Raw genomic sequence first — 19,515 nt, forward strand, 5'->3', positions numbered from 1 at the left:
AAAAGTGCATAAAAGGTCCTAAATTTTTTTTTTTTTATGTTTGATTATAGAGTAACACACAATTACCATTTTCCCCCTGACGAAATAGCTATTGATAATTTAGACCGAGGTTTCGTGGATCAATCGACTCAGCAATATAACATTTTTTGTAAGAACACTTGAACAATTTTGTTATCAAGAAGAGAGAAGAAAGACACATTTTCTAGTCTTTTGTTGAAATTCAAATGACTATAAATAGAACAATGAATTCATAAGATTTCTATATATGGAAGTGTTTAACGACCTTGACTGGCTTTTTAGCCCTCGCACGGTCGGTAAACATTTCTTTCTTAAAAAGTGTTGTCGGAGTATATATTGAGTTTTCCAAGTTAATGGTTTATGACAAATAGTTAATATGATTTAAATACATTTACAAACAAACAAAAAACAAAGATATCTCCCAAAAAAACGCGATCAATTGGCCATTAGTAATATTTGTACTTTTACCCAACATAATTCATATATCTGGAATAACAAATTGACCAAGCAATTGATGTATTCCAAGAAATACCAATCTCGGTTTTGGTCTGAACATTTCAATTGGGCAAAGTCAATATATATTTGATACACATTTTAACTTTGAAAGACTGGCATTATGGACGTTCCATGTGCAAAAAATGTATACCAAATTGACTTAACTGCAATCTAAACTACAAAAGTAATATTTCGGTCATGTTCAATTAGTATCATCAAATGAAATTCAAGGGTTCGCGTATTTGTTACAAACTCGAAACAAGGAAAGAGAAATCTCTTCTTAGAACTCAGTTTCCTAAGTTGTTTCAGTCGCATGTTACTATCAGATGCCAAGTGATGTACTTAGAAAAGTTTTTTTAAACAGCAGGCAATAAGATGCAATATCATTTTCTATGAACGAACGTTCGTTTTGGCGACAATGCCGGCAAGGGAGGATGAGATGGTTTCCGGGTTGGATTTCGGCTTGGTGGAAAAGATGACAAAGTTGATTCAGGTTGTCTCTTTGCAAGACGGCTAGAATCTGGTTGAGCTTGCGCAAGTGTCAACAAATTTTTGATTTCCTTTACATCTTGTCGCACAGTATGATTTTGCTCTCTCAGATATTTCATCTCGCTCCATTGGTTTTGCATAATATCACGCATGCGTTCTATCTCAAATCGTACAGACATTGTTATTCGTTGTAAATCTTCTTTAAATTTAACCTGTATATTAAGTTTGTCTGTTTCAAGAATTTTCATACTGTTTCCTTGGGAAACAACAACTTCTCGCGCCCGATTTAGTTCTTTCGACATTACTTTTATATTTTGTTGAAAAGTATAAATTTCGTTTTTTAAAATGACAATGTCTTTTTGAGCTTTCTCAAAAGCTTCACCGGACACCAACTGTCTGTTTTCGGATTCCAGGTTAACTATTTCTTTCTGAATTTCCGTTAACCACGTGGTTGCAGCATCGACATTCTGCTTCATTTCACTAATCTGAGTCTGAATTTCAGCCAATTTACCACGTTTGTCATCCGTGTCTTCTTCTAACTGTGACAAAGAACTTTCCTTGCTATTCAGCTCTGTTTTCAGAGAATCAATTTTGATTGTCTTTACTTTAATTTCGGATTCCATAGAAAGTTTTTCAGATTCCTTTGCAGCATGGTGATGCTTTCTTCCAAAGTCAAGTCTTAAACGTAATGTTTCTATTTGTTTTTCGAGTCCCAAGTTCATGTTGACTATTTGCTCAATCAAAGAATGCTGAATTGTATCGGATTCATCCTCCGATCCAACAAAAGACCCAAATCTGTCCTTAAAAGATTTTTCTTCATGTTTTGGTAGAGAAAGCCCTTGAATTGATAACTTTTGTGGCTCCTGTAAATACAATTTTTACATGCGAATTTTACAAATGATTACTAGTCATTTTGATCTATTTTTAAAAAAAGTAATGGAATTTGTATAATCACTAATGTCATTTTTCAGCAGACGTCATATACATGATATAGATATTTTATAGTAATTCAGATTATAGCACAATCTTGAGGGCTGTACTTCTATTTGTTACATTTTTTCCTATCGGTTTTTTTTTGTTAACACTTCAATCTTGTTTAATCACGTCACATTCTGTGTATTCTTGTCCAAAGTCAGAAGCCTGTCATTCAGTGGTTGTCTTTTGTTGCTGTGCAACATTTTTTTTTTTTCGTTAATTATTTTGTATATATTTTTTTGCCGTTAGTTTTCTCGTTTGAATTGCTTTACATCTGTCAATTCGGGGCCTTTTGTAGCTGACTGTGCAGTGAGGGCTTTGTTGACGGCAGTACGGTGACACATAGTTTCATTTGGTTTCTTGTTAAGTGTTGTCTCATTGGCAATCATACTACATCTTCTTATGTTTATATTTGAAACCCCCTTCCGAAATATTTTTTTTGTAAAAGTGATGAAATAAAACGGCATAAGATTGAAATTAGCAGTTTCCTATGATCTTACCTCTCTCTTAGTTGTTGACGACATACTTCGCTCGCCTATTTAGTTACCTAGAAAATTTGAAAATGTACAGCTTTCTGCAATAATAGTCGAAGCGTTGTTTTTATCCAGCCTTTTAGTATCGTATTAATGTTCATTTTTATAGGTTGACCGCTACGAAATATTCGTTTCGCAGATGATTCATTCAGGTTACAAGGAAGTAATTATTTACATAGGCGACAATGGTAGCCTTATTTGGTCCTGCCTTTTCACTATCAAAGATCCATTAAAATTTTTTTCGAATTCTGAATTATCAACACCTTTGGGTGTAATTGCAATGGTCAAACACATATGGTGCCGCAGCTTTTTTGATAGAAAAATGGCATTTTTTAAGGGTATTCAACGGTTCCGGAATTTTCGAAATAGTATGAATGAAGAACACCCCTTGCTTAATTTGGCACAGAAAATCTTGCTAGTCTTAGAGAGTTTTCTCTAAATTTCTCGCTATTTCTACACCAATGGCCAACACTCATTTCTCACTATTTCAATTTTAATTTCTAATTACCAAGGCAGCAGAAAATAAATTTACTTCTACCTATTATCTTGGATGTAAAATCTAGGTGGCGCCAGCGATCTATATTTACTTCCTTTTAACCTTCATTCATATCTTTATTTCCTCTAATAAGAGATTCAATGAACACTTATATATGTAAACAGATCGAATTGCAAAAGTTTTCAAAACATGATAACACAATATAAAATTACTATATGTACAATAACCAAAGTTCTGCGATTATATATGTAAAGAAAATGTCAAAAATTGCTCGTCTTTGGGTCTCTATGTTGTGTCTCAGTTGTGTACTATTATTTGTCTGTTTGGCTTTTTTTTCCCTATGGTGTTGTCAGATAATTTTCGATCTATGAGTTTGAATGTTCCTCTGGTATCTTTTGCCTTTCTTTTAAAACTAAAAATGACTTTTGTGAAAACATATAAGTTATTTATAAAGTACATATTAACAATTGTATTCAAAAATGACCAACCGGTGCACTGATCTCAAGTGACGATGTCTCATTTTGTTAGAATCATTTTCATAACAACGTAGAAAACCGTAATACTCTTTAAAAATTTATAGTATCTATTTCATAATTCAATATAAAAAAACTTTAAAATTGATTGATCGTCCTGCATTGACAAAATATAAGTAAACACAAAATTCATATTTATCAATATACAGCAACTCACCTTTTTAGTGGGAATATTCCTTTGTCATAAGTTTGCCATTCTTTGTTTCAAGGAGTTAATTAATAAAAAAAAAAAAAAAAAAGTTATCGATTTCGCACAAACAAATACTTTTTAAATGATAGGTTTACATCTAGGTCTGTGTAGATGTAACGTATATTTTACTTTAATATATGTATCATTTAGTTCAACTTGGATATGTTCCAATAAATGTAATCTTTAAATTTTGTGTACCATTGAATAGAAAATTAGGTACTGGTTTTTATCTTTATTTAAAAGTGAATTCTGTAAGTAATTTCGATAAACAAAAAAAAGTCAATACAGTACACGCATATAACAAGATAGTATTTTAAAAAGAAAACGGAACAATGTATGTCTTGTCTTGACGAGAGAATTATTTGAATAAACTTAATAAACTTGTACTGTCTTCAGAGGGTATTTTAAAATACATATTAAAACTGAGAATGGAAATTAGGAATGTGTCAAAGAGACAACAATCCAATCAAAGAGCAGAAAACAGCAGAAGGCCACCAATGTGTCTTCAAAACAGCCAGAAAATCCCGCACCCGGAGGCTGGAAAGTTGGACTCAAAGAATATAAATATAAAAGAAACTATTGATCATCATCGATTCTGAACGGATTTACATTAGTATCAGTCAAAATCTTTATATAGAACTTCGTTTTAGGCTATTTGACGTCCTTTCACGCACATCCATTTGAAAAAGAAATGTGTCGAAATTGAAAAATAATTTATAAAACGAGATAGAATTTATATTGTCACGTGTGCAAAAATATCTGCTAAATGTTGATGATTGATTGATTGATTGATTGATTGATAGACGTCGTGTCCGCCTCGTTTATAAAAACGTAAAACGTTTATTACACGACATTACATGCATGCTGATTATAATCAAAGTACTGAAATACTGAACATCGGATGACCGCAAGTTACCATTGTTGGACGATGAATAAATGACAGATGGTAATATGAAAACTACCAGACAGATATGTACACACTGAGAACAGAATATCTTGGCTATGTATGTCCCTGGTACATCGTACAATTATTCAATACATGACATATTCCTCCGCAAACACAATTTTCAAAAGTTGGTACGTGTGCATAGTTATTCATGATTTGTATATATAATTATATATTATATATTTCTCACGGCGACAAAACATTTTCATATTATTTATTTATGTTCTTAAAAAATATGTTCATGAGTATTACAAGCGATAAGAAATGTGATTTTGTCCTCGATTATACCCGCGTATCCATACGAAATGCGTTCTGTTATCAGTCTAAAGCGCCAGGTGTGTGCAGAACTACGATGATTTCTGCGGCAACATAACACCGGAATAACCTCTCAAGGTCACATTCGATGTAAAAAAAAAAGAAAAAAGAAATGTCACAGTGGTAATTTTGTATGTGTCAACGAGATCCGTTGAGAGCCTTTTCGCACTAAGAGATCCAGCTGAAGGACTTTTATTTTATTTCCAAATAGCGATATAAACGATACCTGCAAGAGCCAATAACTATATTAACCTATAAATAAGATATAGGTCGAGAGGAATGACCATTTGGTTACTTCTTTCTTCTTTAGTTTCACACTAAGTTAACTTTATAGATAGATATATTTTATGTCGTAATGTATTATTAATTGACTGGATTTTAAATATACTAGTGTCAAACTATGAATATTAAATGAAACCCTCACCAGACGTTACTTTATTGCAGACTGGTTTTCTTTGTTTATGAGAAATTGATATAACAAAGTGTCAATAGAACATGTTGACTTTGACTCTTTAACTAAGGAATGATCTGACAAATTGTATGGTTAGGTAATTTTGATTAGGGTATTTATATATCAAAGTAGTATAAATGTCACAGAAAAAGTTAGTTTGCAGTATCCTTCAAAATTTACAAGTAGCATAGACACAGCATCAAGGGAAAGACTATATATTTAGTTAAACATCAACAATGAAAGATATTTCTGATATGTCTTTCAACAGAAATGATCTCAGAAGTATGTATCCAGACAAGGTAAGAGCAAAAATAGTCTGTATAGATGATGAAAAAAAACTTTCATAAATTCAGTGTCTCCGAATCGAGTATCTTGAGTTATAACCATGCAGTACGCTCAAACATTGCACATGAAAGCCACACACATTAGAAGCTATGTGATCAGCAGGACCTTAAAATAAAAACCAAATTCATTTAAGGTAAACTTTGATTGCAGGATTAAATTTTCGTTTCTAAATAATTCCTAAGTAATCTATCAAAACGTAATTTTCTACAGTAATAAAGAGGGGGACATCAAGAATATAACCAATCCTACATTCGTATTCCAAATAAGTTCCAGCTAAAATTTCAAACAAACTTGAATGGTTGTTATCATAAGGTGTTGTATTAAGAAAGGGACTAGACAACAAATATATTTTTAGGGTATACTCGTTTTTTACGGACGTCAAAATTGGCATAAATTTATTCTACCAAATTCAACACAAACAGGACCAAATGGCATCACCGTTGCACAACAACCTGCTTTTGTGTTTATTGTATGAAGTTAATTATAACATCTTAAGATTTAGTCTTTAGTAGTTTTTAGTATTTTTTTTCTGGGACCTTATAAACCATGCTACATAAGGTTCTAGGTATAGGTAAATATAATAATCAATTTCCTGCAGTGTTTGTGATTCATTTTTTAGAATATTGATATTAATTCGTCCTGAATATGTCCAATAGTTTATTGAAGTACCAACTTTAGCATCCATATACCCTAATGCTTTCGTTCTATAGGTTGCAAACTACATGTAAATTATATGTTAGGCTGCATGTTGCAAATATGCCTCCTTTTCGTACTGAAAACATATATATACTTCTTATTTTATCCTATCATAATTGACATAAAATGAAAAATTATCAATGAAAGATAGCATTATATGCCAGAAACACAATAATGATCTTCATGTGACGTCATCACATAAATGCTATCAGTGTACTTGTCTGCTCATGTACTAACTTTCCGCTGAAATAGTCAGTCAAGTAATTTGTAAACGTACATGTATAGCGTAACTAATACAACAAAACCATTTGCGCATTCTAAACATAGGATGCAAAGTTGTAAAAAAGTCCCTATTTATTCTTTTATGAATTCAATAGCTTTTTAAATTCATACTTCATTAATCTTTTAGTCTTTTTAAAGTTTTTGTCATTTACCCTTGCCTAGCTATTAATATTGATAATTTTCTGCTTCTTTGTTCTCAAAATGTTTACACAATATTTATTTACATACATTTAAATTTCATAAAGAATTGCTCGATAACTCAGGTAAAGATTAATCTTAGTCACTTAACAAAGTAAGCTTTGGTGTCCAAGACTACATCAACGATAAAGGAATGATTCCGAATCGATTACTGCTCGGAATATCCCGAAACTGAAATCGAGACTGGTTCATAATGGCGGATATTGATATGTAAACCGTCCGAAAAGAGTACATATTTGGATAAAGATGTAAACTTTGAAGAAGAGGTAGGATATTTTAAAACAATGCATCTGCATTTATAACACAAATTCACCATTATTGTGTCATTCTGTATATGTACTTTGATATAAGGCTTGGCTATTAAAATAATTTAAGTGCAGCCTACTTTAATATACGCCTTAAAAACTCTAGCGTATATAAACGTATATTGAAGAAAAAAATTGTTAAAATTGAAAACTGTTATTTTAACTCTCTCTTATTATTAATGATTTTTTACAACTACATGGTGACAATACAAAATTTAAGATTTATTCAAAAGTTTGATTTTTATGTTGATATTTAAATCCGTTTAGATATACAATTACATACAATTTAAAGGATAAAGAGTGTCAGACGTGAGGTAACATGCTTGTCTTATTGTATTCTTATCAATTCAAGGTTTAAGTCACCCAATAAATGTATTTGCCATGTAAAACTTACATTTAAATAGCAAGAAATATTAAAATGTTATCAGAAAGAGAGAAAATATTAAAAAGATGAAACGATCATGTCAGCAATTCTCGCGTGTTTTATCAAGAAGTATATAGATATAAGAAGATGTGGTACGAGTGCCAATGAGACACAACTATTCCTTAACTTATTACTTAAAGAAGGGTTTTCATGTCTTTGTAGTAGCAGCCTCGTTAAAAAAAATATACAGAGAAAGGACTCTAAAGTTATGTTATAATAGAGAAAAACCAGAATGCGTCGCCGTGTCATAGAATACCATAACCCGGTAGCACCATCATATGACCATTATATATATCAAAACTTTGAAATCAAGGTCAATAAAGTAATATGATTTATGTATTAGTTAAAAATTTCACGTAAAAATGAACTGAGGTCTCAAGCTGACGACCACGACAACTTTGTCGACGGACGGACGGATGGACAGGCTGTAAAAAGTACAATACCGTATTTGGGCATTATAACAAACCCAAATACTAGTCAAACAATTATAAAAACATGCAATATCAATCTTAATTACATGCCATTACTTAAATCAAACACAAAGTTTCAATCTACTACATACTGATAAAGCATATATGCTCAGCGGAACAAGTTGACGACGGTTTCGAGAGAGTTTTTAGATACTCAATATTTATTCAAACTATTTGTTCTTTCAAATAAAACCAGTAACTGTAAACAATCTTACATTCTACCAAACATTACACAGAAAATACAAAATACTTCGAGGGTGCGTCGTCATCCCTACATTCACGTCAGTCATTTATTTCGTTCTCATGAAAAGAAGAACACGGCCGACTTTACATGGACAAAGATATGCATTTATCTGCTGTCCAATCTGAGATTTTATCAATAATAATTAAATACCAAGTACTTTACAAATACGAATGATTTTTATTCATTGTAGATATTTAAATATTTAAAGATTACACTGCTTTTTCTAAGCGTTTCTTTTATCAATTTATAATTTTCAATTTCAACATTGATTTGTATGTTTATTAAATGTAATTTAAATAACAATGAAATTGACACGATGGAAAGTTAACCACTTCCATATTATTGTAGGTGATAGTGATAAGGTGATAAGTTCAACTTTAATTCATTTGACTTAATTTGTAATGAATTTTCATCGCTCCGTTTTATCCTTTTTTTTAAATGCCATCGCTCAGCAGTCGGTGGTATCATATGTAGGAATCATCATGTCTCAGTCCATGATCGTCCATCCGTCCGCCTGTGTTTCTAGCTGATAGTCCGTTATAGTGACTTTGGTTTCCAGATAATAAATAGAGAACCTTTTTTTTCTTCAATAAACTGACATTTTGTTGAAATGTTTTTGACCATTTAAGACATGTAATCAGATCTACAGTTCGATTTTCGTTGTTTATACCGAGTCAGAGTCATGGTGCTTGATTGTTGGGAAAATAATAATAATAATTTGGTTTCCGAATTATAAATTGAGAAACTCTTTTTGGAATTAATTGAAATTTTAATTAAATGTTCTGGTCCAATGAAGACAGGCCTAGGTTTAGTGCGGTTCTCGTTTTTTTTCGCTTGAACCGTTCAAGAGTTATCATACTTAATTATTTGAAAAAAGTAATAAAAGAGTGGTTACAAATGGAGAACTCTTTTTGAAATTGATTGAAATATGAATGAAATATTTTCAAATACACAATAAAACTGATCTTCTTGAAGATATAAGGACGTATAGCGATTATTTTGAGACATTAAAGAACAATAATTCTTTTTTTTTTTTAGGTCAAGCAATCAGTGATGGCGACTGGAGGTGGGACAATTGCACCACACAGACCAAAGAAAGACACGAAAATGGTTTGTTTTATAAAAGCAAATAGCTGTGGTATGATTGCCAATGATACGACTATCAACCAGGGACCAACTAAAGTGGAAGCAAGCAACTACAAAGCACCGCACGGACTTCAACAAGTCAACATGCGGGTAAAACCTATACCTCAATGTAAACTATAAATTCCCAAAATAACAAATGTAAAATAATTCAAACGAGAAGATCCACGGTCTTATTAATGATAAAACAAATAACGTAAAAGGAACATTACAGACAGCAACCAAAGACTACCACAAAATTATAGGCTCCTGACAAAGGACCGGCACATAAAGAGTATGGCATGATTTAATTTTGGATAAAATTATTTTATGATTTTTTTTAATTTCAATTCATATAAATATGGCAGCGGCTACGTCTTACAAAACCTTAGTTCAATCCTATATTAGAACACAATGTTGTTATTTGTGGTAAAGCTTAAAAGGAGATTGTAGTAAATAGTTCATACAGGATAGATTTTTTTCTAAAAACCATTAAAGAAACACACTATGACACAGAACAAATTGGACACCAGCAAACTTTATAATACTATCAAATAAAACGAATCTATAAGGAACAACAATGGTGCTCTTTGTCAAATACCAGAACAATAGTAAATGCTAGAATTGTTTGCATGTTATTTCAGGACGATAAAAACGGATTTAAGATAACAGGAAAAGGTTATAGTACAGACCGACAGGCAGATCAGGGCGCTAGTAATGTGTCATCACCTCAGTCTTCTTCCAGGCCGTTATCAGGAACCACAAGTAATTCAGAAGACATTGGAGAACTGGGCGAGCCAATAGGTAGTTTTCAACTACCAACTGAAGCTATGGAACTTTTACAGAATGTGATGCAAGTCAACAAAGACCTCGAGGAGCAAGTAGTGGCTTTGAGATTACGAATTGACGTTGAACAGAAAAACCAAGAGACAGAAAAAAAGAAAGTTGTTCACGAAAAAGACCGAGCTCTTAAAGTAAAAGATCATGAAATTAGTGAACTAACGGAATCAATTTCTGTTCGAGATTATAGGATTAAACATTTAAATAAAGAAAAGGAAGAGCAGAGTCAACAGCTACTAGAGAAAATTGATGAGATTACTGAATTGAAATCGCTTGTTGAACAAACTGAAGATTACGCGAAAGATTTAAATAAAAAGGTATCAAAACTTAGGGAAGAAAAAAGACACCTTGAATCAGATACATTGTACAAATCTCAGAGTGATGAAATAAAGAAACTAAAACATGAACTTCATTCCGTGAAAGACAAACTAGTTTCTATGCAAAATGAATTGACTCGTGCTAGACATATTATAGAACAACAAAACACTAAAATTAAAAATCTTGAATATGAAAAGGGAGAAATGAACTCACGGTTCCGAGACGACTTAGAGAAGGCATCACGTGCTATGCGTCTTGAAGTCGAACGCATGCGTGAGGTTATGAAACAACAATACGAAGAGATGAAAAACTTGAGAGCTCAAAATAACGAAATTTTTAGTGATGTACGGGACATAAAAGACCTCTTACTTAACTCTAGGGAAAGTACGACAAAACGAGAGTCGTTAGACATTAATCGGTTGCCTATGGCACCAAGAAGTCCGAAGCCAGCAGTTCGTTCTTCTATGCCTAATATGAAAATAAATAAAGGTGCTAGTAAAAACTCAAGTAATTTACCTCCATTAGAAAATGAACAACCGGCTGGTTCAAAATGGATTCCAGCAGGTGCGAGACGTTCTATGAATATGTCTGCAAAGCTCAGACGACCAGACAAGTGATGTTTCTTAATGCGATTGTGATTTTATTGTGCCAATTCTTGTGTTCATACATGAGGAATCTATCTTTATTTATGTTCCTAACATATGTACACATTATTGTATTTTTCCCCGCTTGCATTATTTATCAAGGGTGCAATTGCCATCACACTTTCATTTTTGTACGACTGTACAGTAAACGTATTTGCAAAACTTCTGTAATAGTTATAGGTGTGTTGCATTTACTTAAAATTCGTGTTCAGTTTCATTAACATATAGACATCTCTCCGTGTAACGGGCGAATTGACTTAAATACCACGATTGCTTATTTTTTGTTTTAACTTATACATAGACTAGTCGTTTTTACATTTAAATTTGCATTAAAAATACTCTGTCGGTAAATTGTGGAAAGATTTTCATACTCTCTCGGTATATATGTGTTATTTCGGAAGGTTGACGAAAAGAAAAACGCAGCATTTTAAGTGACCATACACATTGGTGTGTCATGCATGCACTTGGTATTTTTAAGAAGAAAACAGAAATCAGAAATGATATATTCTTTAAAAATAGACTGAACTGAAATGATGTTTCAGTCGGTACTGCACCAACAACATTTAGTAAAAGCAAAAGTTTTATAAACGTTTATCCACCTGTAGAGTTAATATTTCAATGTCTGTGATAGAAAGTGTGTGATATAGATAATGCTGTGATAATGTTATTGCTTCATTTCAGAATTTTAATATAAATTTATAAACAATTGACTCAATATTGTTATTTTATTCACAACGAGAATCTCTGTTATTAAATTGACGAGTGTTGTTATTTTATAGGTCTGGTCAGAAGTCTAGTAATGGACTTCTGGTCTGGTAAATATAGAACTATGATCAACTGTGTATACTTTTTGTACTATTTGAATTGGATTTATTTGTATTTGAAGTATTTTAGTAAAACAAATGTTTATTAACTGAAAGTACTCTTCATATTCCTGCAAATTTTATAAAGAATGTAAATGGCTTGTGGCACATTTAAGGTGTAACACCACTAATTCGGGCCCGGCCAGAAAGCACATACCAGAAGGAGTACATATTTAACACAAAATAGTTCCTACGCATGAGTGTAACTTTCAAAATATGTAGAATATTTGGGTATTTTTGGTATCAAACGAAAGCTGAAGGAATGGTAATTTTGGTAGAACACTTTTTGACTTGTAAATTTGAATATTAAAATAACTGCACTGCACCAAATTTTAAAAAGAGGGTACATTTTGTCTGTTTGTCAGATCTGAAGTACCTGTTTTGGTACAATCGAAGTTCCGGGGACCAGTTCTTTCTTATATGCCATTAAAGGTATGCTGATTTTTTTCAGTACAAGACACCATAAAGTGTTGCTTCGACATGCAATGATTGCAACTTTATTCGAATTTAAAATAAAGGAGGCGTGCCTGTTTGAAATGGAGGAATTTAACATAGAAAGCAATGGGGCCATGAATTAGTGGTGTACCTCCTTAAAGTCCGCAAATCATCTAAAGTCCAAAACGCAGCTAAAGTCCACAATACTGGAACTTGAATTGTTTTTCTATCAAAACAACTGGCATCTACTCTAGACTAAACATGACGGCATAGAAAAAAGACAAGACTGCGTTGTATAGAACGGTTCCATATACGCATTATTGTCTAAACAAAAATAGAAAATAGATCTAATAATCACCAAATGTTTTGACAAAGTAACCGAGGTAGCGTATCATTGCTTTTGTCCTTGATTATGAACCTGCTGTCCAGAATTCTGCCAGATTATCCTTTCCATGAATAACTACTAAATTTGTTTCCCCACTATACCAAGTATATTTGACGTTAAGCTGTAGTCAACAGGACTTCTCGGCAACTATAAAGGAGAAATAGACATTCATCAACTCTTCCTCCGGTACTACACCAAGTAATAGGAGACGTCTGGTTCCATATCCTTTAAATAATGACTATATATGGAGTCCTCTTCAGAATACTTTTGATTGCTACTTTTAATTGCTATTGGTAAAATAATAGTAGAATTAAAAAAAAAAATCCAAATGTAACTCTTTCATAGTGCATTTCTCTCATGCGAAAGAATAAACATATTGAAAATTCAGGAAATTTTTATTGATTTTCCTATAGAACAATTCAGGTTATGATTTTTTATTTTTATTTTTTTTTTATCTCAAATGTAATTGTAGAGTTTTCAAATATAGCAAACCATTTTTCCCAATAATTATAACTTCTTTAAGGAAACGACAAATAGAAGATCCGATAGATCTGAATTTTAATCAGATTTCTTTATACGAACAACACAAACTGGCTGCTTATTTTTTGTATCAAACGCACTGAACTTTACTTTTAGATTATCTTTGACCATCTTAACGAGATTGATTTTCTCACTTGAGCCGTAACGGCGAAAGTGAGAAAAGCGATCGAGTTGAGATTGACCAGTGATAATCTGTCAAATTATCGCTATTTTACCTATGATCACTGTGCTTAAACGGCTGTGGGTAACTGAAGTTACCAACAGCCCAAGATGGCGGACTCTAAACTCGTTGATATTTAATTCATACAAAATGCACCTTTTGCGACGTTTTTCATGCATAATGTAAATATTTATAGGATTATTGAATAAAGAAATGACTAACAATTACCATTAATTTGTTAATATAGAGTTCACTAAAGCGCAAGGTCAACTTTAAAAAATGCATATGATGTCCGTAACTTTTTGATCGAAACTAAGCAGACTGTCCGTAACTTTATTTTTAGATGTGGGTAACTTTTGATTTAAACTTTTAAGAATTATAATTTCAACAATTAGAAGACAATTAACATCATATTTGTAACCTTCGCGGCCGTTTATACTACTCATTCACCACCAAATGTGATTTTATTAACGCATCATACTTACACCACAGAAGTTTTATGTGGGGTTTGTGGTACTCCATCCTGGTTATGGTTTGAACTTTTATTTACTGATGTGCGTCTTATCGACGTTTTTCGCTTGTCAGACCAAGGCTTTTCCATACTCTTTAATGTTTTGAGTTTAATTATATGTTTGCGGTTTACCTTCACCTCTGTTTCTTTCTATGTGTATTTTGATGAATACTCTTTGACGCGGCTCGGTATTTATACATCCCACCAGTTAGATATCTTTTTTTGAATATGTTTCCTAGTATATTTTTTTTCTCTCTTTGTATGTTATCAGGGGTTGTTAGACTAATAAATTACCCTGTTGTCCTACGTAGTTATTTATATTTTTATATACTATGTCGAATTGTTACACAATGTTGACTGCTCTTTTCCTTTTATTGTCACTGACTTTTACCTATTGTGTCTTTTAGTTTTATTCAGTTAATTGAGATTTAATGCAACTTGCATACAAATGAAATATGCAGCTATAGCTGTAAAACTAGGTTTATTCATTTATACAAAATGTCCTTTTTAAAGTTTTCCCATTTACTGTAAATCTTGGCCAGGGTGCCGCAATATCACCGCGCGCAACGTCCCAGTGTGTCCAGATTGACACCCCTTTTATTTTACTGTCAATGCTGATGGGATTTGTTTTTGTGGGGATGAGAGAAAGTGTTTTCGGCTTTTTCAAAAAGACGGAAAAAATTTGTGCACTAAGTCTCGTATAGTCTATCCACTGCATGCCTGGGCAATTTGGGTTCCCCTCCAAAATCCCGGATTCTCGCTACCCTTGTCGTTGCTGGCAGAAAATCAGTAAGTATATATATACATGCTACATGTATGTGTAAAAAATACTAGTGTAGTCTACTTGTTCAAAAATAAAAACGAGCAATGATGTTTCAACAGTTTATCTGCTATGATCGTAAACAACCCTCCGAACTAGGCGATTCGGGTACCCCGACGTTATACAAAATGAGACCCGAGTTTTGCGGATTTATTGTGATTTTTTCATATTTTTCCCAATTTTGTCTTCCATCGATACAACGAATTATATCATACTAGACATCTACTTCGTTTTGTGAATATGTATTCGATGCAATCTCTATCATCAGTTTAAACATTACATCCGCGTATGTCGATTCTTTGAAAGTTACGGACATCTCTATTGGTATGATGAAAAAAGTTACGGACAAGTTGTTTTGAAGTTACGGACAGCCTAAGTGTTTTTTAAAATCGTGCTGTGATCGTTTATTTTGTAGAATTTAATCACCTTTCCAGTTTAGGGGTTTCCCTAAACGATTAATACAACTTTTAAATTCAGTTGTTTAATTGATGCATTCGTGGTATTGTTATTCTATAGAAAAAAGTATCTAACCGACGCAAGGCGGCTCCATCTTGGGCTGTGGGTAACTTAAGTTACCCACAGCCGTTTAAGCACAGTGATGATGACGTTGTCAATTTCATGTAAATGAATCATGTCAATTTCATTGACAACGCCACGTGCCCCTTTAGTTTTTAGCGATAATTTTTCATATCACTCGACCCCGCTAAGAAAGGAAATTATCAGTCAGGCAAGATCAAAGGAAAATTTTCGTAAAATAGCGATAACGCTAGATATAATAACTTGTGAACATGTATTTTTATCGTATCAAAACCAGAAAAGTTGTATTCTACTTGATTTTCTAAAATGTATTGACTTCCCTGGAAAAGTCTGCATTTCCTTGATTTGGCTTCACGTATGTCTAAATTGTACCAAACAATTTAGTATTTCAACACTCTGCGATCAAATGTAGTTCACAGAAGGTTTTCTTTACCATAAAATTCCAGTTTTTAACACACCTTTAAGCCAAAATCCAAATAAAAATAATCACGACATTGAAGAACAAAAATACTTAATAAATACTTCTCAAAACCAATAAAAAATGTGGGTTTTTTTTGGTGGGGTGACCACAAAAAATAAAACTGATGTAAATGCTTGATACTGCGAAGCACGCCGTTCCTTTTAAGAACGGCAAAATTTGCAGGAAGTATGTCCATGTGAAAATTTAGGATTCTACCCTACCTTAATTTCGAGACATTTTCGTTGAAAGGAAACTTCGGTCATGAGTCGTACAGGCTAAATGTTAAATGTTTCTTCTGTTGTGTTCGGTAAGGTGTTGGTTCGTCAAGAGATTATAACTATAAATGAAAATGTTAAACTTTGTCTTGAAAAGGTAAATATTTCTTATGAAAGTTTATATCTCTATGTAAGACTGCTGGTCATATTTAGAAGGCGTGCAAAAAGGCTTGTAAAAAATTGGAATAATTGATGTAAAGTTATGTTAAACACCTACAATGAAATGCTTTAAACTGCATTTTCCATATCATTTAAATACTTATTCATGTAAAAATGCCAAATTCTGAAAATCGATGCCAATAATGACTCTATCATGATATATCATATATAAGCTAGCGTAATATGGCACTTAGTTGTTATAGAAAGCCGACTATTTTATTTAAAAGGTAATTAAGCTTTTTAAAACTGAGTACTGACTATAAAGTGGCACCTTGCTAAAGTTCTTCAGTAGGAAATGAACTCAAGGCATATAATTATCATACAAATTTTCCTTAGATATTTCATTAACTAAAATGTTCATTATTTAACTTACATTATGCCATGCGTATTTCTTACGATGAACATAACTAGTTCATTTATTCGCCTCTTAGTTTCATCTTTTCCTCAGAATGAACTTCCAATAAATTAATAAAATCATATCTGACCAATTGCAGACAATAGCAGGCGTTATTTTTTTTCTGATATAGTTTTCAATCGAATTGCCTTGATAACAGATCATAACATGACTTCAACAACTGTTTAGTCAATTTGTTTGTGGGGCACTATCAATTATGACTGTATTCGGAAATTTCCGATAAAACCCCCCGAAGTTTACCGAATCTGAACCACTACCATCTCATCATACATCAATCTCATCATACATCAAACATCATCATCACCATCATCGAACACTGATCACCTTCATCAACAAAAAACGTATAATGTTGTGAGCACTTCATATAATGTTGTGACCACTCGGCATATAATGTTTGAACCACTGCGTATAATGTTGTGAGCACTTCATATAATGTTGTGAGCACTTCATATAATGTTTGGAGCACTGCATATAATGTTGTGAGCACTGCATATATTATTAAGGCTGATCATTAACATGAGGCAGTCATGGCGTTCCATAGTTTTCCCTGTACTCACGGGTGTTTATTGTGTATTCTTAGGCAGTCTGCTATATAATCTAATAAAAATTAAAAAAAAAAGGGTAAGGTTTAGATCTACAAAATACTAACCTCATCGCATTTCATAATTCAGGAACCTCGTCGGCAGATGGCATGCAGAGTACCATTTCTTGTTATTTCGAAAATATGGTGATTGGGATGGTTGAATTTTTACTGTTTCTGTTAAATTTATTAACAATTGATTTATACACTTTTCTATTTTTGAAAAATGCATGTCGCACTCCAATTTTGATGTTTTTGTCGTTGGGTTGCTGTTTCTTAACGTATACCCAAAATCTTCTTTTATTCATTCTTCCGGTAAAAACCTTTAGTGGTTGTTAATAGTAGATAGGTACCTGTATTACAAAAGGTGTTCCATAATACAAAGTTATAAAAGAAGCTGTGAGGCGAGTTGTCCAATGTCCTGTGTGTCTTCTCGGAGGTCCGCGTCAGAATTTTAATTTATCTAAGTTATTAGAGTGTTTAATTTCATAAGGAAAATATCAAGCGCTGAATTGACGTCGATCTTGTTTGTTTTCCTAATCAACTGTCCTAATCGACCGACAACCACTGGGACCACACCAACGATTTGATAACTTAGTTTACAGATGTATGTATATTTGAACAATGAATAGATGAATTTCCATTTAAATTAATATCTTAAGCCAGTTCCATGTATACACATGAACATTGACATCATGGTTTCTTTACTTACATGTACCTATGACTGTAGCTGCGGAACCGTAGCTCTTAGTTCCTTATGTTATTTTTTGACTATTTGCGGACATTTTTTGAAAAATAACATAAGGACCTAAGAGCTACGGTTCCACAGCTACTATGACTGTATCTATTTGTATTTATTATATGTAACTTACATATAATGAATACAAATAGCTACACTAACATGCCCTTTATGGGCCTATAATTTGTTTGATTATATATTTGTTTATTTCTTAAAATGCTTTATGGAGGCACTAGTTCAAATAACTATTAATTCTTGGGGCGTCACAGCAAAATTTTAAATTAACCGTCTAAGACCTTAAACTGTCAAATTAAGTGACTCATTAAGTTCATAGCATCACTTGCCAGCTTTTGTGTCAAACACACTATTAATTAACACCAATTACCTTAGCTTTATAATAGGAATGTTTGCATGTGTATTTAAGTTGTTTTACAATTTGAGTTACTTTCCCTTTTTCATTCACCTGTTGCAATATACTCCTTAAACTTATGTTATTTTTTCTTTTATAAAAAGCTTGTATCTAACATTAATTGAATGTAACTACATATCAGAATATTACTTTTAATCATTTTACACCTCAGAACAAATAAAAAAATAAAAAAATTATTTTTCCCATCTTTACCTCCTTTAATCGTTTAACCTTTTTTATTCATAAAACATCAACTCAAGTTAATTTGTCTAACAAAATAACAACAACTTTATATGTGAAAGTCTGACCCTGCAAGGGTTGTATATCAAGTCAAAGTCGTTATTAACAGGACGTTTAGCCAAACAAGATTGTTAAAATTCATCATGCATCAATTCCATGGTTGTATTGAAAGGGATTATCTTGCACAATGTCCTGTGGCTTGTAACATACAGAAGAATGACCAAGAGAAGGTGTTATGGCAGCATAACATAAACTTATCAATTCCATTCAAATATTATGAAATATAAATATAACAGGCTATTATTTGAACTTGGAATTATTTTTAATTATGGAATTTGCAGAATTTCTTGTGTTTAATTTTTTTTAATAAATTCCATGTTAATTTGGTATTATAATCTTTTCAGTGATTAATAACACTTTTCATAAAATGTATTTTGGTTAGATAGTGTTGGGCGCGGCACAGTACATTCTATTGAAAATATACTATTTTCTTTGTTATAGAAAGTGTTGTGCGCAGCACAGAACATTTCAGTACAGAATAAACATGGAATTTATTAAAAAATTCAATAGCAAGAAATCAAGCAAATTCCATAATTAAAAATAATTCCAAGTTCAAATAATAACCTGTTATATGTTAAGTTTTAAATTGTTTTCAGTC

General features: G+C 32.3%; 3 protein-coding genes across 4 annotated transcripts in view; 2 read left to right on the top strand and 1 right to left on the bottom strand.

The window, feature by feature from the left end:
* Nucleotides 1-359: 359 nt before the first annotated feature.
* Nucleotides 360-3,877, bottom strand: LOC139526890 (uncharacterized). The gene is made up of 3 exons (XM_071322040.1): nucleotides 3,697-3,877; nucleotides 2,478-2,524; nucleotides 360-1,865 (listed from the first exon to the last, which is right to left on the bottom strand). Exons 2-3 carry the CDS (start codon nucleotides 2,499-2,501, stop codon nucleotides 897-899), a joined length of 993 nt encoding a protein of 330 aa, XP_071178141.1. The 5' UTR covers nucleotides 2,502-2,524; nucleotides 3,697-3,877; the 3' UTR covers nucleotides 360-896.
* Nucleotides 3,878-7,030: 3,153 nt separating this feature from the next.
* LOC139526898 (myosin heavy chain, clone 203-like) lies at nucleotides 7,031-12,248 on the top strand. 2 transcript variants are annotated; one of them, XM_071322059.1, is made up of 3 exons: nucleotides 7,031-7,228; nucleotides 9,444-9,515; nucleotides 10,172-12,248. In XM_071322059.1, exons 2-3 carry the CDS (start codon nucleotides 9,459-9,461, stop codon nucleotides 11,300-11,302), a joined length of 1,188 nt encoding a protein of 395 aa, XP_071178160.1. In that variant the 5' UTR covers nucleotides 7,031-7,228; nucleotides 9,444-9,458; the 3' UTR covers nucleotides 11,303-12,248. The 2 variants fall into 2 exon arrangements, with proteins under 2 accessions (XP_071178160.1, XP_071178152.1); XM_071322051.1 differs by having other exon boundaries at nucleotides 7,048-7,228; nucleotides 9,444-9,641.
* Nucleotides 12,249-17,926: 5,678 nt separating this feature from the next.
* LOC139526913 (uncharacterized) overlaps nucleotides 17,927-19,515 on the top strand; it is a 28,186-nt gene continuing 26,597 nt past the window's right edge. The window contains exon 1 of the mRNA XM_071322070.1: nucleotides 17,927-18,076. The gene's annotated coding sequence lies outside the window, so the exon portion shown is untranslated. The remainder of the gene's footprint in view (nucleotides 18,077-19,515) is intronic.

Source organism: Mytilus edulis, chromosome 1 (genome assembly GCF_963676685.1).
Source record: "Mytilus edulis chromosome 1, xbMytEdul2.2, whole genome shotgun sequence".
NCBI lineage: Eukaryota > Metazoa > Mollusca > Bivalvia > Mytilida > Mytilidae > Mytilus > Mytilus edulis.

Coding starts and splice junctions, on each gene's coding strand:
- LOC139526898 (XM_071322051.1), top strand. CDS start 9,459: ATGGCGACTGGAGGTGGGACAATTGCACCACACAGACCAAAGAAAGAC. Junction 9,642..10,171: donor TTCAACAAGTCAACATGCGG/GTAAAACCTATA, acceptor ATGTTATTTCAG/GACGATAAAAACGGATTTAA.
- LOC139526890 (XM_071322040.1), bottom strand. CDS start 2,501: ATGTCGTCAACAACTAAGAGAGAG. Junction 1,866..2,477: donor CGTCAACAACTAAGAGAGAG/GTAAGATCATAG, acceptor TTGTATTTACAG/GAGCCACAAAAGTTATCAAT.